The 22,078-nt window shown below is 43.7% G+C and overlaps 1 protein-coding gene across 5 annotated transcripts in view; it reads left to right on the forward strand.

The window, feature by feature from the left end:
- cacna2d3a (calcium channel, voltage-dependent, alpha 2/delta subunit 3a) overlaps nt 1-22,078 on the forward strand; it is a 1,093,156-nt gene that overhangs the window by 733,130 nt on the left and 337,948 nt on the right. For all 5 annotated transcript variants that reach the window (XM_038812776.1, XM_038812778.1, XM_038812775.1 and 2 more), the window contains 4 exons: nt 17,546-17,629; nt 19,174-19,245; nt 20,323-20,384; nt 20,495-20,562. In XM_038812776.1, the coding sequence (XP_038668704.1) occupies nt 17,546-17,629; nt 19,174-19,245; nt 20,323-20,384; nt 20,495-20,562 (286 nt within the window). The remainder of the gene's footprint in view (nt 1-17,545; nt 17,630-19,173; nt 19,246-20,322; nt 20,385-20,494; nt 20,563-22,078) is intronic.

A 22,078-nucleotide genomic window follows, 5' to 3' on the forward strand; every position in this document is an offset into this window, starting at 1 on the left:
CAGTTAACCGTTGTTTTAATACAGTAATACAAAGAAAAAGGGAAATATACTCAAGAGTATATGTCAAATGGACAAGTGTGAAATTATAATCTATATGCTGTAGCTTGGGAAGTATGACATTTATGGGAGATATACACTGGGGAAAATATAATTCTAATTATCCCTGAGTGCCTACATAACCCAAGTTTAATAAATTATACTGGCTGCAACATTTTCCATAATAAAACATTATTCTGTGGTATATTTTACTTGCATTATATCCTGGGGACTGGTTAATCTTTGGTCAGCTCCACATTTTGATATTGAGCATCCTGATCTACGTTGTATGGTGATGGAATAATATATTTTTTATAAATTTAGAGTACCCAATTAATTTTTTCCAATTAAGGGGCAATTTAGCGTGGCCAATCCACCTACCCTGCACATCTTTGGGTTGTGGGGGCGAAACCCACGCAAACACGGGGAGAATGTGCAAACTCCACACGGACAGTGACCCAGAGCCAGGATCAAACCTGGGACCTCGGCGCCGTGAGGCAGCAGGGCTAACCCACTGTGCCACCATGCTGCCATGTGATGGAATAATTTTTATACAGTTGGCGGTGTATCCCATTAACTTTCAATGGTGTCAGAAGCTCAATCTGTCTATGCCAGTTACTTTGACCCACACGGGGTGAACTTTGTCAAAGAAGAAGAAATCGCTTATTGTCACACAGAGGCTTCAAATGAAGTTACTGTGAAAAGTCCCTAGTTGCCACATTCCGGCACCTGTTCGGGGAGGCTGGTACGGGAATTGAACCTTGCTGCTGGCCTGCCTTGGTCTGCTTTCAAAGCCAGCGATTTATCCCTGTGCTAAACCAGCCCCTAAAACACCGAGCCAGCCAGGAGTCAAACCTGGAATCTCCTAATGCGTCAGACGTGTTATCCATTGCGCCACTAGAAAAAACAAATGGACAGCACTGAGAGGGAAGTCACGTGTACTGAGCTACAGTGAAAAGTATTGTTCTGCGTACAGTCCAGACAGATTGTTCCATACATGAAAAAACATTGGACGTACATAAACATACAATGTAAATACATAGTCACAGCATCGGGTCAGCATACGGAGTACAGTACTACTCAGTAGAGAAGATGTATGAAGAGATCAGTTCAGTCCATAAAAGGGTCATTCAGGAGTCTGGTAACAGCGGGAAAGAAGGTGTTTTTGAACCTGTTAGTGCATGTTCTCAGATTTTTGTATCTCCTGCCCGAAGAGAGAATAACCTGGGTGGGAGGGGTCTTTGCTTATGCTGCCCGCTTTCCCAAAGGAACAGGAGGTGTAGACAGAGTCAATGGATGGGAGGCGGGTCTGTATGATGGACTGGGCTTTAGCTTCTTACGGTCTTGGGCTGAGCAGTTGCCATATCGGACTGTAATGCAGCCAGATAGGATGCTTTCTACGGTGCATCTGTAAAAAGTGGAAAGAGTCAATGCAGACATGCCGAATTTCCTTTGTTTCCTGAGGATTGTTTGTAGCGTTGATGTGGGTGGACTAGGACAGATAGGACAGATTGTTGGTAATGTGCACACCTAGGTATTTGAAGCTGTCAACCATCTCCACCTTGGCACCTTTGATGCAGACAGGCGTGTGTACGATACTTCGCTTCTTGAAGTCAATGACCAGTTCCTTAGTTTTGCTGATGTTAAGGGAGAGATTGTCGTTACACCATGCCACTAGGTTCTCTATCTCCCTCCTGTATTCTGACCCATCGTTGTTCAAGATCCGACTCACTGCAGTCCTGTCGTCAGCAAACTTGTAAATGGAGTTGGAGCCAAGTTTTACCACACAGTCGTGTGTGTATAGGGAGTATAGTAGGGGCTAAGTTCGCAGCCTTGCGGGGCTCCGGTATTGAGGACTATCGTGGAGAAGGGGGTTGTTGTTTATCCTTACTGATTGTGGTCTATGGGTCAGGAAGTCAAGGATCCGTTTGCAGAGGGAGGAGCCAAGTCCTAGGACTTTTGATATGAGCTTGGCTGGGATAATGGTGTTGAAGGCGGAGCTGTAGTCAATGAGCTGTAGACGTAGGAGTCCTTGTTGTCGGGATGCTCCAGGGATGAGTGTAGGGCCAAGGAGATAGTGTCTGCTGTGGACCGGTTGTGACGGTATGCAAATTGCAGTGACTGAAGGCATTCTGGGAGTTTGGAGTTGATGTGTTTCATGACCAACCTCTCAAAGCATTTCATAATGATAGATGTCAAGGCCATCGGACGGTAGTCGTTGAGGCATGTTGCCTGGTTCTTCTTTGGCATCGGTATGATGGTGGTCTTCTTGAAGCAGGTGGGAACCTTGGAAAGGAGTAGGGAGAAGTTGAAGATGTCCGCGAACACACCCGGCAGTTGGTCTGCGCAGGATCTGAGTGCACGACCAGGAACTCTGTCAGGACCTGTTGTTTTCCGAGGGTTTACTTTCAAGAAGGCTGATCTGCCTTTGGAAGCTGTGACGGTGGGTTTGGGTGTGTCCGAGGCTGCAGGGTCGCCTGTCTTGAACGCCTCAGACCTGGACTTCAGTAGGGAGTTAATCTCCCGATTAAACCAGTAAAAGTAAAGGATATTTGCCTAAAGAGGGGATAGGTTTTAAAGGAGGGGGTGAGTGGCAGGGGGATGAAAAGGTGAAACTGGTTTAGGGTTAGAATTCTGAAGTATGCTGGTAGTATGCTGGTAGTATGACTGTGAACAGTAAGATGTCAGGGAGTATAAGCTGCATGAGACCACAGTCACAGGAGTTCACAGTTTTCACGAACATTTATTTGAATTGTTAATCCAAAATTTACTTTTTTGTGGATTATGTTGCATGGTGTAAAATTTATAGGACAGGTGGTGATTATGGAGATCAGTAATATGCTGCGCTGAAAGGATTTAAAAATGAGATTAAGAATGAAAAATATTGCCACTTTGGGGGATTGAGAGCCAATGCAGAGCATAGGGATGATGTGTGAGCAGGATGCTATGGAATAGTATAGGCTGTATAAATTTAATGAACTGAAGCTTACAGAAGGTGGATGATGGGAGTAACTAGAGTTTCATTAGAATAGTTGAAGTAACCAAGACATACGTGAGTTTTCAGCAGCCGATGGGTAGAGGCAGCAGGCAGTGTTACTGAAATGCAAGAAGGGACTCTTTGTGATGAAAGGAATATGGGGTCAGAAGCTGAATTGAGGCTTCACTGATCGTGAAGTGTCCGGTTCAAACAAGGGTGGTAACCGGAGAAGGGAACAGAGTCAGAAATGTGAATAATGCGTTCGTCAGTGGATTAAGCCGTTCCTAGAAATTTTGGAAAATAACCCATCATTAACAATAATAGAACCAGAAAATCCTGGAAATACTCAACAGATCTGGCAGCGTCAGTGAGAGAGAAACAGGGAAAGATTTTCCGGCCCCACCCTCCGCCGGAATTGTAGCAGGCAGGATGGAAAATTTGATGGACCAGCTGGCAGGAATTTTCAGTCCAGTGGATGGGGAGAATGGAAAATTCTGCCCACTAAGTTAATGTTTCAAATCGAAGTTTAAAGTCACCAACTTGAAACTCTGTTTCTCGCCACAAATGTTGCCAGACTGGCTGAGATTTTTCAGCATTTTCTGTTTGTAATTCAGATTTCCATCATCCAGAATTTCTCCCGCTTTTCAAATATAAGCAACTCAGAACTTCCACCTTGTAACATAAATTGTTCACGTAAAGATAATGATTGCAGTATAAAGCGTGATTATGATGAGGCTCAACCATACGTTCGGTTTTGTGTCATTTATTTATCTACTGAAATTATCTTTTTTTTTAGCTCTATTACTTATTGGGACTATAAAAAATTACAATTTTTTTTTACTGAAGAGGAAGAGGTACTTGCACTTTATTGATCCATTTTCCAAAGGCTTCAGAATGTACTTGAAGTGAAAGTTTACTTTGTTTATTATCAAATTAATCCCCATAAAGCTGAGATGTAAAAATGCGTAATTGTATTACATTAAAAAAAGTCAATGAGTCGTGGAATGAGAAAATTCAACTAGCCAATGACAACTTATTAAAATGTATTCTTTTGAGGGTGACTTATTTGTCCCAATGCTCCAATAACTAGAAAATTAGATTTTCAAGATAATGGGAGCTAAAAACCAATCCATATAATGTAACAGGGATTACTAAAGCATCCAGCATGGTTATAATAGTCTACATCAACATTATATTAAATATTAAACAATGCAATCTAAAAGAATTGTAATACAAACAAATGTTGTACAATCAGCAGAAAAAGGCCCCACGTCAAATCATATGTTGAGGATCATTGATGAAACAGCAAAAGGTAATTGGGCCAGTACACTACCCGCACAAACTCCTGCAGTAATATCTGTGGGCTGGCGTGATTGCCATTTACCAACAATAACCATCTTCTCCCTGCTTTTGCTTCTGTGTTTCCAACTCCTGTGGGGAATCGTATCTGCTAGCCATTCTCTTACTGTTCTTCTCATGTAGAGGTCTATTCAGAGGATGATTATCAGAAACCTGAAATTTTTTGTAATATTTGAACATTAGCAGAACTGTAGGTATGGGACTTCTCCTGAACCCTTCCCCTATGGTCTCAGATGGGCAGGATTCCAGTACATCAATTGCTTCCTGCCCCTTCTGACGGGTTAATAGGAAAATATTGCTGTGGTAGCGTGGCCCCTTTAATGGACACTCTTTCATGGGACATGTGACCCACTCGGGGCCTATCGTGCGGGAGCGTGTGAACCCCAACCAATGAGAAAAAAGCACGGGGCCCTGGGAGCAAGGAGTAAAAGCCTGTAATGCGGTACCTTTGTGCCAGTCTATAGTTAGATGCTATTGTTGTTTCCAATGAACCTCTTTGTTATACCAGAAGCCTCCTCCGTAATACCTTGCGCTATTACATTGGCGACGAGGGTAAATTGGACACCAAACACAAGCCTCGAAATTCATGGGGGAAGGGATTTCATTGGAAATCTCCAAGAAACGGAAAAGATGAGCACGGCAGAAAAACAGTGAGTTAGAATAAATGCCTATTGTAGGAAAACTTGATCCATTCGACCGGGGGCCAAAGATTGCAGCCAATATATCGAGAGGCTTCGGTATTTGTTTATCGCCAATTAGATTATGGAACATGATAAGCAAAAGCTCATTTTGTTAACAGTGGACTCCATACCTACAACCTCATTAAGAATGATGTCCCCAGAGGCCCCAAACACTAAGTCGTTTGATCAGCTGGTGACATTTGTGAAAGGGCACTTCAACCACAGACCCCCCCATTATACTGCCATGCTGTAAGTTTAATTCGGCCATCAGGGACACCGGGGAGACAATATCAGTTGTCGTTGCCAGACTTTGCCAAATGGCTGAACACTGCAAATTCAGCTCGGCCCTAGTGACAAGCTACATGACCGCCTGGTATGTGACATCAACAATATCAATGTACAAAAGAAATTGTTAGCCCAAACAAAAATTGCCCTGGATAAAACAATAGAAGTAGCTCAAGCCACTGAATGTGCCTAGAAGGTCATTTCTGTGCTGCAGTACATGCAGGAAGGCAAGGTAAATCAGCTTTTGGGATAGCACCCCAAGTCCCAGCCACAGAGGAGACTGAACAGAGAATCCAGGAATAGGTACAGAAATCTGAAGACCCGCACATCCAGACATAGGAACAGCTTCTTTTCCAGGGCTACAAGACTCCTCAACGACTCTCCCTCGGACTGATCTGTTCCCTGTAAGAACACTATTCACGACACCCTATGCTGCTCTTGCTCATCTATTTGCTGTGTTTGACCCCTTGGTCCACACTGTAACCAATCACTGTTTGCCGATGTACCATTTGTCAATGTTCTCTGTTGATTATTCTTTTTGTCTACTATGTACGTACTGTGTACGTTCCTTTGGCCACAGAAAAATACTTTTCACTGTACTTCGGTACATGTGACAATAAATCAAATCAAATCAAAATCAGAGGCATGGAAGAAAATCAGACCATCAGCCCTTAATTATGGTATGTGTTACCGATGCAGGTGAGACCACCCACAAGAAATGTGCTTAAGGGGCCACATTCAGGCACACTCGTGTGCCGTGAAGACCCCATGAGTGTGCTGAGAAAACATATTCAAAATGATTCAAAATTCATGTAATTAAACTAAAACTAACCTTTGCCTTCAGCTCTGTGGTTAGCATCTCCAAGACCCAATGGATCTTGGACCTCCGGATTCGATCCTGGCCACAGGTCACTCTCCGTGTGGAGTTTGCACGTTCTCCCCATGTCTGTGTGGGTCTCGCCCCCACAACCCAAAAAAAAAATAAGATGTGCAGGGTAGATGAATTGGCCATGCCAAATTGCGCCTTAATTGGAAAAAATGAATTGGCCCGGAATTCCTGTCCAATGTTTGAGTTTCAAGACACTTGTTAATAGAATAAAGCCATAAGATTCCACGCATTTTGACCAAACCAAAACAAACTTTACTGTACAAGGTTAGAAAGATAAAAACAATTTATATGCCTTACTCAAACACTCCAGGTAAGTATGAGGACGTTAACTGGCAAACAGTGGTCAAACACACCACTCTACAAGTGATAGATGTGACCAAGATACAGTGCATGGATTTCTCAACAACGCAGCAAGGGCAGCATGGTAGCATAGTGGTTAGCACAATTGCTTCACAGCTCTAGGGTCCCAGGTTTGATTCCCAGCTTGGGTCACTGTCTGTGCGGAGTCTGCACATCCTCCCTGTGTCTGTGTGGGTTTCCTCCGGTGCTCCAGTTTCCTCCCACAAGTCCCGAAAGACGTGCTGTTAGGTGAATTGGACATTCTGAATTCTCCCTCTGTATACCCGAACAGGTGCCAGAGTGTGGCGACTAGGGCATTTTCACAGTAACTTCATTGCAGTGTCAATGTAAGCCTACTTTCAACAATAATAAAGATTATTATTAAAGACTTGTATGATATACCTCTGCCCTCATTGTCATTTCCAGTAAACCTCTTCATTATACAAGAAGCCTCCTCAGTGATTTTTCCTGCAAAAGAATAGAATGATGGTGACTTGTTTATTTGACAACCATTGGAGGATTTGTTTCAAATCTCTTATTAATCTTACATCATGGGCCAGATCTTCTGATGTAAACAACAGTGAATGTTAACGTCACTGTAGCGCTTCAGGACCCTGAGGAAGTCCTGAAATGTGCATGTACACTAATTGTCCAGGAAGTTTAAAACACTTATTATATTTGTCACTGCTTTGTTCAAGTCCATATTGATCTATTGTTTTCAAAGTTTAAAATATAAATGAATGACTAATTTATAGAACAGTACAGCACAGAACAGGCCCTTCGGCCCTCGATGTTGTGCCGAGCAATGATCACCCTACTCAAACCCACGTATCCACCCTATACCCATAACCCAACGACCCCCCCCCCCCTTAACCTTACTTTTTATGACACTACGGGCAATTTAGCATGGCCAATCCACCTAACCCGCACATCTTTGGACTGTGGGAGGAAACCGGAGCACCCGGAGGAAACCCACGCACACACGGGGAGGACGTGCAGACTCCGCACAGACAGTGACCCAGCCGGGAATCGAACCTGGGACCCTGGAGCTGTGAAGCATTTATGCTAACTACCATGCTACTGTGCTGCCCTTTAATTAACAGGATGTCCTTGGCATGAGGGATTTACCACTCACCATCTGTGCCACTTTCCTCTTAGTTTGGTTGATTTTTTTTCTCTTTATGACTAATTTTAGTTACAACAATACTTGAATCACTCTCACAGACGTGCTGCTGTCTTATTTATTCTTGTTGAAGTTACGTCTTCGCTTCTTTGCATGCAGATTCTTCTTTCAGAGAAGTTCAGTTTGCAAGGACATCTTCAGGAATGTTTCCTTCCCTCCTGGATGCATTTCCAGATCACAATAGTTCCTCCCAGAGCTTGCAACTTTGTTCGACCCCAGAACATTACAATGAGCCAACATTGTGACTTCTGGCAGAGTCCATGTCAGAGCCAGTGGTTGGGTTTGAAATGCTGCCTCACTACACCTCCAGCAGGAGATTGTGGCACTGAGAACTTTAAGGCTGAAGTATAATTACGGCTCAACAACATCAACCGCAAGTTCATGATAATATCGGAGATTGATGAGGAAATGCTGCATAGCCAATTGAATGTTTCACCAAAACAAAAGCCAAGCACAACTCCATGAAGAGTCCAGTTTTTATTTACTCCTCCAATAACACTGTTCAGATGTTGCAGCTGTAAATATACCTGTATGTTGTCAGGTCGAGAAAATTCCTTTAACACCAATCATCTGTCAACCTCCAACACACATTTGATTGAATCCAACTTCATCTGGTAATAACAAAACTCATCACATCTGGCCTGTCTGACAAACAGCTCAATGAAATCCTATTAGCTTCGTTGACAGTCAAAAGTTGAAGGTCAAAAATACCTTAATAAATATCAGATTATAAAAACTCTGTCTCAGACGATCTCATTTCCAGCTCCTGTTCCGTCTTTGTCAATGATTTAATCTGATTTATAGAGGACAGAAGACTTTGCTGTTATAATGTCAATACAATGCTCTGCTAAGCAATTGACATAGTAGAATTTCAAGCTTCAGTAACTAGTGCAGAAGAATCTCTAATTTAACCAGAAGAAAGTTTAATTTGATGAATTTTTAAACAATGTATTATGAACTATAAATTACAGTGGCAATCAATGTTGAAGCGTACTCATTCAAAAGACTAGCAGGATGGTACCAAACAACATTAGGGCAGTCCACAAATAAACTCACCTTCTGAACCAATAAGACACTTGAGTTATATTCTTCCCGCTGCAAGAATAAATTAGCCGAGATATTTAGCATAATTACACATTAAAAATGCTGTTCTCTGTATATTTTACTAGTATTTAAGTTAATATCAACATGGTAAAGATAAACTAGAATTTTTATTGTTACGACAACCTGGGCTAGCGCGGAGTCAATTCCAGCGCACTTGACCTAGAGTAAACACAATTACTTTATATATTAATAACAGGAGCTGTAATGAAATTTGCAGCAAATATAGCTGGTTGACTATTAATTAATTTCAAATTCCCCACTTTAACTTTCCCCCACCTTCTATATGCACGCACGCATACACAAACACATGACAGACAAACATAGAGGGGACGAAAGGGGTAAAAAAAATCATAAGTAAAAGGAAAAATCTCTTTGTTTCAGATGGTAGTTCCTAGCATCTTACTCCTCTTCAAACTTTGCTTTCAGTTTGAGGTTTTACTGTTGCTTCTTTCAATTTCAGAATACAGCACTCACAGCATTTCTGGAGAAAGAGAGAGAGCAGGTTATTGTCATAGTTTGAAGCATGTAATGGTTCCCCTGTAGGTTCATTCAATCAGGTTATCTGCAGCTTCTGGAATGCAGCTCTCAGCCTGTCTGAAGAGGGAGAGAAAGCTTTCTGTGTCTAGGACTCAATGGCTCCCTGAGCTCTCTGAGAACCATCTTACTGGGATAGGATCCAATCACCACCTGTTACCGGACAATTCATTGACCCCTAAAAATCAATCAAATTGAGTCTCACCCCATCTCTCTCTCTGGCCCTTACATTGTGCGCGGAAACCGTAGTGCTTTACCTCACATTTCCAGTACTACTATTAAGAATACAATAACATTTCAGAGAAACATGCATAAGGTGAAAGATTTGATCAAGGGTCACAGATTACCCAAAAGGGTTGAAAAGCACAAGAGATTTGTTAAGGAGTGACAGTATAAATAGAGCACATAATCAGGATAGATATAGTAAACATAAGATGCATAACAGATGAGAACAGTTAACTGATTTCAGATTGGACAAATGAATGGCAAGGCAGAACAGTTTGATCTTTGCAGCCTGTGGTAATGATCTCTTTTTCTGCAATCTTCCAAGCTGGCTGAGACGTTAAGCCAAAGATAGCATGGATCCACCTTGGGGAGTTCTCTTCCGTCTGCCCGCTTCCCTCCGGAATTCTCATTTACATACCTTATTTTAGGGTCCGGTCGATACCTCACACCAATCACTTGTCTAATTGCGTTTAACCATCCAATTGACTTTCTTCAAATACAGAGCAATAGATACTTTAGGTGGCCTCTACTGACTGAGGCTCCAGTTCTTTGCGATCACTTACTCTTGTACATACATGTCACCATCTCTAGACAGTATGTTTAAATACACAGATCACAGAATCATAGAATTTACAGAAGGAGGCCATTCGGTCCATCGAGTCTGCACCGGCCTTTGGAAAGAGTGCCCTACCCAAGCCCATGCTTCCACCCTAGCCCGTAACCCAGTAACATCACCTAACCTTTTGGACACAAAGGAGCAATTTAGCATGGCCAATCCATCTAACCTCCACTTCTTTGGACTGTGGGAGGAAACCGGAGCACCCAGAGAAAACCCACGCAGACAAGGGGAGAAAGTGCAAAGTCCACACAGTCACCCATGGCCGGAATTGAACTCGGGACCCTGGAGCTGTGAGGCAGCAGTGCGAGCCACCGTGCCGCCCATGACCATGAGGTTTCTTCCCAACCTCTCATCAAGTCCAGCTTCACCTTCGCAAAGGCCTGCTTCTACATTATGTCCTTGGCCACCTAACAAACCTTGTGAAAAACCTTATCCATCATGATTAACATTGTTCCATGTCAGTTCAGGCAGACTACTGAAGAATTTTCCTGAAATATTTATCTAATTATTTTATAAGGCTACTATTTTTCCCAATGTGGTTGTAAAAATGCTGTGCTCCAATGACAGGTGACCAAGGATTTATAACAACAACAGTTTATTAAGTTCTCTGAGTAGTTCTTACATGCTGTAACTCTGCCTGTGCTCCAGGGAGAACTCCCACTCTCCATAAAGTTTGAACAACCGATGGTACTGAGCTGTAACTGTGTGCGAGAACAGTCACTGGAACAATGTTAATTATGATGGATAAGGCTTTTCACAAGGGTGTTACAGTGGTTAGCACTGCTGCCTCACAGCGCCAGAGGCCCAGATTCGATTCCGACCTCGGATGACTGTCTGTGTGGAGTTTGCACATTCTTTTTTTGCTAATTTCTTTGTTTTTTCTATAAATTTAGAGTACCCAATTCATTTTTTCCAATTAACAGCCATTTTAGTGTGGCCAATCCACCTACCCTGCACATCTTTGGGTTATGGGGGCGGAACCCACGCAAAACGGGAAGAATGTGCAAACGCCACACGGACAATGACGCAGAGCCGGGATCGAACCTGAGACCTCGGTGCCGTGAGGCAGCAATGCTAACCACTGCACCACCGTGCGGCCCATGAGTTTGCACATTCTTCCCATGTCTGCGTGGGTTTCCTTCGCGTGCTCCGGTTCCCTCCCACAGTCCAAAGATGTGCAGAGTAGGTGGGTTGGCCATGATAAATTGCCCCTAGTTGGGGTTACGTGAATAGGGTGGGGGATTGGGCCTAGGTAGGATGCTCTTTCAGAGGGTCAGTGCGGACTCGATGGGACAAATGGTCTCCTTCTGCACTGTCGGGATTCCATGATTTTACAACATGTAAATTGAGCAGGCTAGCAACACATTTATATTGGATGGCTCTACGTCATTGTCCGTGTGGAGTTTACACATTCTCCCCGTGTTTGCGTGGGTTCCGCCCCCATAACACATGGATTAGGCTGCAGCAGTGGAGGCGATGGCGTAGTGGTATTATCGCTGGACTAGCAAACCAGAGACCCAGAGTAATGCTCTGGCGATCCAAGTTCAAATCCCACCACTGTAGATTGTGAAATTTGAATTCAATAAAACTCTGGAATTTAAAGTCTGATGATGATTATGAAACCATTGTCGATTGTCGTGAAACCCCATCTGGTTCACTAATGTCCTTTAGGAAAGGAAATCTGCTGTCCTTACCCGGTCATGCCTTTATGTGACTCCAGACCCACAGCAATGTGGTTGACTTTGATGGACTTGAATTAGGGATGGGCAATAAATGTTGGCACAGCCAGCGATGGACACGTCCCATGAACGAACAAAAAAAATAAGCTGGTGCACAGGTCATCGCGTCTCCCCCCGCCCCGCGAAGACTAGATCTGGAACCTCATATTTGTTTTAGTCCTTCACCCTGAGCATGTGAAGCCAATTGTCTGCTAGAAATGCTCTTGGGCTGGTGTCCTCAGTGTGGATGAGATCAGGCATATTTCCGGTATAGCCAGTGGCTGTAGGCCTCAGGAAGAGCATATATTTCCACATGTGTAGGGGGCCTGTATTGTTGGCTGGATGGCTGCGGCACTGTGCTGGCTGGTGGTGCTGATTCCCGCCAACTGCAATAGGTGACGTTATATTAATGCATATTGGGCACCTCCCAAGGCTACCGCGTAGCTATTTGCCTGCGGCACATGGCTGTGTACCACCACCAGTTTGGCGTGGCATGTGAGGTCTGGACCCTGACTGTTTGAGTCACATCGGGGATTCGACATGGCCACTCTGAGTCATATTTTTCATTTCAAAATTGTTTAAGAAAACACTTAGGCCGGGATTCTCCAAAATCCCAGGCAAGTGTTGATGCCGGCGTCAAAACAGGTGCGAGCGACGCCGGCGTCAACGAGCCTTTAGGCCCCGCCATTCTCCCCGTCCTCAGGGGCTAGAACGGTGACGGAGTGTTGTGCGTTGCTCCGGCGCCGACAGCCGGCCCGCTACGGCCAGCGCAGGTCCGCGCCGGCCCACAGGCAACATGGCGGAGCCCTACTATGGCCCAGCATGGAGGAACATAGGCCCCCCTGGAAGCATCGCACCCGCCGATCAGTTGCCCCCGATTGCGGGCCTGGCCACCGTGGAGGCCCCCACTCCTCGGGGGCCAGCTCCTCCCGCTCCCCCTCACCCCCCACCCACCCCAACCAGGATGGCCACCGCAGCCAGAACGCTGAGGTCCTGCCGGGTAGGACCAGATGCAAACGACGCCGGTGGGATTTGGCGGAACCCGGCCCGTCGAGCGCGCATAATCGCCGCGGGGGGGCTTTCAACGGCCCACGACCGGTGTCGCGGCGACCGTGCCGGCGTGATTGCCACTGATTCTCCGGTCGCCAGTGAATCGGCGGCCTGGCGTCGGAGCGGCGTGGTGGGATTCGCGCGTCCCCCCCCCAGTGATTCTCCAACCCGGCGCGGGTTCGGAGAATCCCGACCTTAATCATTGGGAACAACTATTTTACTTTACAAACCAGTTACTTTATCCTAAAATAGATTTTCCCTTAGTTTATTCTGTAACATAGCTTCCTCAGAAATCTTGGCACTAAATAAGAATACCCTTCAACAATGCAAATATCAATGACAATGAAACACTAGAATCAATAAGGTCTGTGAAATAATAAGAGACGGCGCACGGCTGCCGCCATGTTGTATGGCGCGACCGCTGCAGGCCGCCAGTAGCCTTAATATCAGTACCCTTGCATCTTGACAAGTGGGTTTCATTCCAATCAGCAGTTAGCTCTCCCATTTTCCAACCGAAGTGCAACAAATTTAATTTGCCATCAACCAGTTCATTCCGCCTTGTCGAAAATTTTCCATCAAATGAGGCTGAGAGTTTTCTCACCTGAGTTGTCTGTGATTGTTGCTGTCTTGTATCTGCAAGCAGCCTGCACACCATTAGCGTACACTTCGACTGTGGAGATGACAGATGCTGCCAGAACCACTGAGTATTTCCAGTGGTATCAGTTTTTACTTCAGATTTCCCGCATTCTGCAGTATTTTGCTTTTAAAGAAATATATGAAGACAGATATCTATACTAAGAGTTACAAAAAAGGAAAATAAAATACTGAAGTATAATTATTTGTTTTAATTAACTAAGAATAATAGAATGTTAGGGTATGTAGGAGCAGACTCAGTCTTTGTTGTGAATGAGGGTAGACTGCCATCTTGTGGCTTTTTGTGATTTATGTGTTTACTTTCAAAGAAAAGTGGCTCTACCTAATGAAATAAATGTTGAATATTGACAAAGCAGAAGTGATGCATATTCCATGTTTAGAATTGCTCATTTGACTTAATTGAGATTCAGTTGTAAATGCTCAGATTCAACCTACTATGGATTTAAAGAAATTTCTATTACTTCTATATATTTATAAGGTTGCATAAATTGAGTGCCAACGGGGACCTTCTGCAATGCTCAAATCCGCATTTAATCATAATCTACTACAATTCACACAAGTGTATTCTAAGTTCAAGTGCTTCATAGTTGGCACATGATGATTCCGAACATTGATCCATCCAGTCTAACTACCATCCAACTGCTACTTTCTCAATACCTGCACCAGAAAACGACCCCGCTGTTAAAAGGGAATCTGCTTCACTTTGGTGCCACAGTGAGGGACGCCCTGCTAAGGCCGCACTTAGTCCCATTCTCTACACTAACGAACTCAGATCACGAGTGCAGGAAGAGATCAGGGCACCATTTTTAATAGCCCCCGCCACCGTGGCCTACGAACCCCCCCCCCCCCCCCCCCCCCCCCCCCCCCCCCCCCCGCCAAAGCCAAAACTTACAAATTAGGGGATTCCTCGAGCCCCCCACACCCCACCTCATAAGGGTAGGGCACCCGGGTCTGATCCTCGGCATGGGCAGGATGCCACCTGGGCAGTTAACATTACCCTGTAACCCTAAATATTAAGCACAAAGAATTCTTTGTATGACATAGTGTGGCATTTCCATTTCTCCATCCGCCAATACCACCACATTTTTGAGTAACATTACGTTGTTGCCATTTCGGAGACATGGATAGAGCAGGGACAGGAATGGTTGTTGCAGATTTCGGGGTTTAGATATTTCAGTAAGCTCAGGGAAGGTGGTAAAAGAGGGGGATGGGTGGCATTGTTGGTCAAGGACAGTATTACGGTGGCAGAAAGGACGTTTGATGAGGACTCGTCTACTGAGGTAGTATGGGTTGAGGTTAGAAACAGGAAGGGAGAGGTCACCCTGTTGGAGTTTTCTATAGGCCTCCGAAAAGTTCCAGAGATGTAGAGGACAGGATTGCAAAGATGATTCTGGAGAGGAGCGAAAGTAACAGGATAGTTGTTATGGGGGACTTTAACTTTCCAAATGTTGACTGGAAACGCTATAGTTCGAGTACTTTAGATGGGTCCGTTTTTGTCCAATGTGTGCAGGAGGGTTTCCTGACACAGTATGTAGATAGGCCAACAAGAGGCGAGGCCACATTGGATTTGGTACTGAGTAATGAACCAGGACGGGTGTTAGATTTGGAGGTAGGTGATGACTTTGGTGAGAGTGACCACAATTCAGTTACGTTTACTTTAGCGATGGAAAGAGATAGGTATATACCGCAGGGCAAGAATTATAGCTGGGGGAAAGGCAATTACGATGCAATGAGGCAAGACTTAGGATGCATAGGATGGGCACAATTGAAATGTGGAGTTCGTTCAAGGAACAGCTACTGCGTGTCCTTGATAAGTATGTACCTGTCAGGCAGGGAGGAAGTGGTCGAGCGAGGGAACCGTGGTTTACTAAAGTAGTTGAATCACTTGTCAAGAGGAAGAAGGAGGCTTATGTAAATATGAGACATGAAGGTTTAGTTAGGGCGCTCGAGAGTTACAAGTTAGCTAGGAAGGACCTAAAGAGAGAGCTAAGAAGAGCCAGAAGGGGAATTGATAAGTCTTTGGCAGGTAGAGTCAAGGATAACCCTAAAGCTTTCTATAGGTATGTCAGGAATAAAAGAATGAGTAGGGCCAGTCAAGGACAGTCGTGGGAAGTTGTGCGTGGAGTCCGAGGAGATAGGAGAGGTGCTAAATGAATATTTTTTGTCTGTATTCGCACAGGAAAAAGACAATGTGGTCGAGGAGAATACTGAGATACAGGCTACTAGACTAGAAGGGCTTGAGGTTCATAAGGAGGAGGTGTTAGCAATTCTGGAAAGTGTGAAAATAGATAAGTCCCCTGGGCCAGATGGGATTTATCCTAGGATTCTCTAGGAAGCTAGGAAGGAGATTGCCCCCCGGCTATACCTGCAGAGACTGATGGAGAATTGCTAGCTCTGTGCCCGCGTACGCGCACGGTGGCGATCTTCAGCGGTCACACCGTACAACATGGAACCGGCGCGCGTGGACCCGGCCTAACAGATAGTGCCCCTTTGTACCCCCCTCGTCACCCCCCGGCCCACCCCCCTCCAGTCCCCGCAGCACTGCAGAAGCCCCGCCCCCGGCCACCGGAACAGCTCCCCCCAGACTGTGGCGGAGCTGGACACAGTCCGCAACCGCCACGCGAGGTCCCCGAAAACTGTGGGCACACGTGTCCCATGCGTCGGGAAGTTGGCCCATCTGGGATGGAGCATTGGGGGAGAGCCTCAGGTGATGTCCTGAGGCTGTCCCAATGGTGTACTCAGTGATGACGCCGTTTTTGGGGGGCGGAGCATCTGAAAAATGGTGCCATCCATGATTTCGGCATCAAAATTTATGCAACCTTATAAATATATAGACGTATATGTCAGGGAATGCGATTTTGCCGTCAGCAATCGGAGAATCCAGCCCATAGTTGGCAATGGTGACCTCTGTTATTATAGCAGGTGATGATGCAAAGTTGGGGAAGCAACCAAGAATGGATGCCTGAAGTCAACAAATGTGACTGTCCACATACAGCAGGAAAGGGAAAGAATTAATAAAGCAGCCATTAAGAGGACAGCAGATTGTTTGAATTTTGCACATGAATAGATGAGCTCCTTGCATTTGGTATCAGAGGGTAAGAATAGATGGCGCAGTGGAAGGTGGTAAGAGGAGATTATTCATAGAGTGGAGTTTGGAGTTGTTTCTGATCTACAGAATGACTTTAGGACAATGTGAGAGCGCTGTGTGGAAACAGTGATGGTGAGCCTACATTTTTTCATATGACATGATTTATATAAAGTTTTCAACAATGATCATTAAGGAATTTGGCATAGCAGCACAGACAAACCCTGTGAGGGCATTTCCTTCTTTAGGTATCTGCTGAGCACACAATGAGAGGTTGAGATTTAACAGGGAGGCACTGGCAGATTACATCCATCGCCTGATTCCAATCAGGTGATACAGTGGCATTGAATTGAATATGAATACCACCTGGTGATTTCTTGTCCCAAGTTTCTTACAAGTTTCAAACCACTTGGAAAAGGAATGCCCAGCAAACCCCTGAATTACCTTGTCTTGTACTCCTATTATCAATGACCCAGAACTGGCAGATGGATGAAGGTAGTTCTTGGGGCAGCCGGTGAGAAAACAATGAGATCCATTTTTCGGACTGCTCATGTGGCTTGTACTGGGCACTGGTATAGTCTCCTGAATGGTAGCCCACTCTTTGCTACAAAATGCAGCTGAGTTCATGGACCCATTCACTCGTTCAAATGATGATTGTAAACTGCTCGAGTCATGAACAATTAGAAAAGCGTCATTTCCGATAATGGTTTTTGTGTATTTGTTACCTTGGATCTAACTGTTTTGGACTCGAAGGTGGGGTAATATTGTATTTATTTAAAAATTAGTTAACATTTTGTTTTCTAAAAAGTATGAAGAAGGAAAAAGAAGGAGAAAACCCAATTACAAGAGTGTTGACCTGTCTGAACTGGAATGGGAAGACAATGATGACATTGTAAGTCCCTATTTAGTTTTGATGTTTGCCAAATTACAAGATCATGGGCCAGACTTTTGCTAAGTTGGGAAGACTCTCTGGGTCTTTAAAGGTTTTTAAGGTACCTTTTTCACCATCATGTAAATAAATCACTAAACGCTACTGCACAGTGAGTCATAAAGGCTAATTGAATGTTGGTCCTTATATGGAGAGGGGAGGAAGTGAGAAAGTGACGCCTCAGTTCTACAGAACCTTGGTCAGACCCCATCTGGATCATTCCATTCAGCTTTGGGCGCCGCACCTCAAGAAAAGAGTTGCAGTGCTGATTTACCAGAACTATAGAAGGCCTTAAAGCGTTCAGTGGTTGTTGGATGATGAAGTAGATCTTCTCTGTCAAAAAGTAGAAAGAAGCATTAAAGAAATTTAAGAAACAAACAACAACCACTTGCATTAAGTATTGTCTTTAATTGGGCAGCACGGTGGCTCAGTGGGTTAGCCCTGCTGCCTCACGGCGCCGAGGTCCCAGGTTCGAATCCCGGCTCTGAGTCACTGTCCGTGTGGAGTTTGCAAATTCTCCCCGTGTTTGTGTGGGTTTCGCCCCCACAACCCAAAGATGTGCAGGGTAGGTGGATTGGTGACACTAAATTGCCCCTTAATTGGAAAAAATGAATTGGGTACTCTAAATTTATATTAAAAAAAATAAGTATTGTCTTTCATTTAGCAAAATTACTCATGGTGCTTTAAAACAACTATTGCATCAAAATTTGACAATAGGCCACAGAAAGAGATATTCAATCGGATTTAAAAAGCTTAGTTAACGGAAGAGGCTTTAAGGAGTGTCTTTAAGGTGGAAAGAGATGAAGAAAGTTATGGGGTTTAGGGAGGGTATTCCAGAGCTTAGGGCCGAGGAACTGAAGCCAAAACCGCCAATGATGGAGCGATTACAGAGAAGGGCAGGGTCAAGACCTTGGAGGAATTTGAAAACATTTCCCAGAGAGAGATGGATTTGGCGGTGAGGGAATGAAGTTTGTGACAAGGCCCGAGGGCAGTCCTCCTGGTTTCTCGATATTTGGTTGGAGGAAATTTCTACTTATCCAGTATTCGACTTGATAATAGCTAAGGTTGTGGAAAGCCTTAGGATTAATCAAGAAAAGGAGGAAGAATGAAAATGAGAATCCTTGATGATTAGATTTAAAATGAAACGCTTGAAATTTAAACCGAAAATTCTCGCTCAGTAGAGCTCATCCACCTGTTCCAAATAGTGAAAGTATAGGCTAACAGGAAGAGTATAGATCATTCATCCCATTAGTGTTGAGCTCTGATGAAGAGTCATGTTACACCAAAACACATCATTTAAACTCACCCCGTAGAAAAATCAATTTACCTCCTGAACAGACATTACCTTGACAATGGTTATAATGAGTCTTGGCAGTAACTTATCTCCCCATAATAAGACAAACGCCACAAAAGTAAAAATTTAATTGGACAAGGTTGGTCAATCATCAATTCTATTTTTTTCCCTTTGAGTTTCTGTGAGAATATTAATCATATACATTATGTTATAGCTGCGCAATGGTATGGTAAATCGGAAAACAGGAAAATTTTCAATGGAAGTGAAAAAGACTGTGGAGAAAGGGGTAAGACATTTCTTCCTCTTAGCTTAGATGAAAAAAGTTCTAACAAGTCATTTGATCATTTATTTATAATCTAATTATTCTGAGGAGTGTCCTAATTGTTATAGAGGAAAATGAGTAGTTTGCTACTGAATGCTCAGATTTATCCAATGACTCACCTACAAGTTGGCTTAAAAAAAGGAGACATGCCGTTGAAGCTTTTTGTCTTGCACTCATCAGGACAGTTGACAAAAATACCAGTTGTAAAGGGAACTAATATTTATCCTATATGAGAAGATTTGTTGGCAGGCAGGCTCTGATTTATAGAGATGATCCCATGAAGAATGTACCAGGGAACAGTCAACAGCTAAGCTTTTGTTCAAATTCAAACCAGGCAGGTCGACTCTGATTGGTCAAGGCATTACCATGAAGAATGAACCAGGTAATGGCTGTCCTCCAAGCTTTTGCTTCGTTGTAAAGCGTGCAATACGTGGACATACTCCTGGACATTCTTTCTAAATTTGCGTTACAATTGACACTCTACTGAGCATCGAACATAGGTTGACAAAGTTCACATGCTTAAAACATTCAGTTTAGATTCCAGTATACAATGTTGTTACACATGCAATAGCGTTAAGAAATGTTATGGAAGTTAATGAAGAAATTGCAGGTGAACTTTGCTTTTTATGTATGTAATTATCCAGACCACTTTGCAAGTATATGTTCCGGGGATATGTTGTGATAAAGGAAGATAAGATTAAAGCTATTGTTTAACAATCAAGCACAGCATGTACCATTTTCCAACCACATTGTTGTTTAAATCATTTTTGTTTAGTTTCAAACGTGTTGGTCTAGGTGCCATTAATGATATAGGTATACTTTTATCGGCTGCGTAAAATTATTTTAAAAGCAACACATTTACTGAAATTTGAATAATGTCTGCAGCAAAGGGAACAAGAGATTCACACAAATCTTTGAAGGTGGTTAAATGATTTACAAGTATTGAAGTATTGAAGCAAAATCACATAACAGGCTTTCATACAATCTCCAGTAATTTCAAAAGTGCCGGTTACTACTGCTGTGTTTTATTTTTCATGTTAGAAGCGAGTCTTAGTGATGACAAATGATTACTATTATACAGACATCAAAGGCACTCCATTCAGGTAGGTTTGATCATTTTCTTTATTTGCTAAGATGTTCTGAAATTAGATTAAAAGTTTCCCAGAAGGTTTTTGATGGCCACATGTAGTTGACCGCAATCTCCTGTGTACAGTCTAGGTGTGGCTTTATCCAGAGGGCATGGGAAGTACTTCCTCCAAGGAAATGTTACGCTGGAAGAAGGTATGATTAAAGCTATGAGTGAGAAAACAAATTGTCAACCCTAACACAGAATCTAAACAGAGAGAGGTGGGCAATATAAAAACCAGCCACTTTGTGTTGCCGGGTCCCTTTATGGTGCAAACACTCCTCACAATAATGGTTTGTTTTATGTTTATGTGCAGTCTATGAAAATGGAGTAATTATTTTCTACTTCAATGTGCCATTTCATCCAATCTACTTTGAAAGGGGCTGGTTTAGCTCACAAGGCTAAATCGCTGGCTTATAAAGCAGACCAAGCAGGCCAGCAGCACGGTTCGATTCCCGTACCAGCCTCCCCGGACAGGCGCCGGAATGTGGCGACTAGGGGCTTTTCACAGTAACTTCATTGAAGCCTACTCGTGACAATAAGTGATTTTCATTTTCATTTCATTTCAAAGGACATGGATGCTGACAGGTGACATGAAACTCTGTCCAATGGGTTCACTGAACAAAGATGTTTGACTATTGATGGAAATTGTTTACCCGTGGATAAGGTCAATTTAAAATGTGGCTTAGTTACCGCTCCTGTTGCTGTGGGTGTCGTTCCAACTTCACCCGTTGAAGGTTTTGATTTCAAGTTAGGAAACATCTTGGCTGGGGATAAGGTCTCACTGCCTCCAGTTGTTTCAGGAAAGCCCGTTGAAACTGTTGAACCTGAAATTGTACAAGAAGAGCCAAGCGACTTAAAATAATCCACACCCTCTGCACTTGATGCAAAAATTAATGTTTTGACTAAAGACATGTCCAAAAAGTCTGAACGTTAACCTACTAATTTTAAAAGGGACATAGGAGAATAAGGCTGAGAAATAAAAGTTAATGGCATTTGAAGACAAGATGAGACAAAACAGTTGGCAACACTACTTAAAGCTAATCATGAAAAAGAAGGAAAAGGTGCTTTGAAGGAGTGTGGAAAAGCTGAGTCCAGAGCTGACAGTGTAGAGCTACCGAGAAGGATATATGTTCTTGACTGTAACTTAAAATGTGAAAATAAAGAGGCAATCACCCCTGCTACAAAAGAATTATGCAAAGCTTGACCTTGATAAAGGCCTGTAAATAAGGCAGAAGACCGCAAAGTGAAGATTGATCCCAAAGTTAAACAGGATGAGAAGAATTGAATTGGTGTGAAGGACAATGAGGCTGAAACATTTTCCCAAAACTTGGACATTAAAAAACATGCAGACACAGAAGAAGAAGAAGGGTTTCCTCTGGATGCTCCAGTTTCCTCCCACGGTCTGTGCAGGTGAGGAAGATTGGCCATGCTAAATTGCCCTTAGTGTCCAAAATTACACTTAGTGTTGGGCGGGGTTACTGGGTGATGGGGATAGGGTGGTGGTGTGGGCTTGGGTAGGGTGCTCTTTCAAAGAGCCGGTGCAGACTTGATGGGCTGAATAGCCTCCTTCAGCACTGTAAATTCTATGACACTAAGATGGAAATGGGAGTTCAAAACTGGGCAAAGTGTTTCAAAGTCTGTTTCAAACAGTGAAACCCTGTTGACAAT

Source organism: Scyliorhinus canicula, chromosome 11 (assembly GCF_902713615.1).
Source record: "Scyliorhinus canicula chromosome 11, sScyCan1.1, whole genome shotgun sequence".
Classification (NCBI taxonomy): Eukaryota; Metazoa; Chordata; class Chondrichthyes; order Carcharhiniformes; family Scyliorhinidae; genus Scyliorhinus; species Scyliorhinus canicula.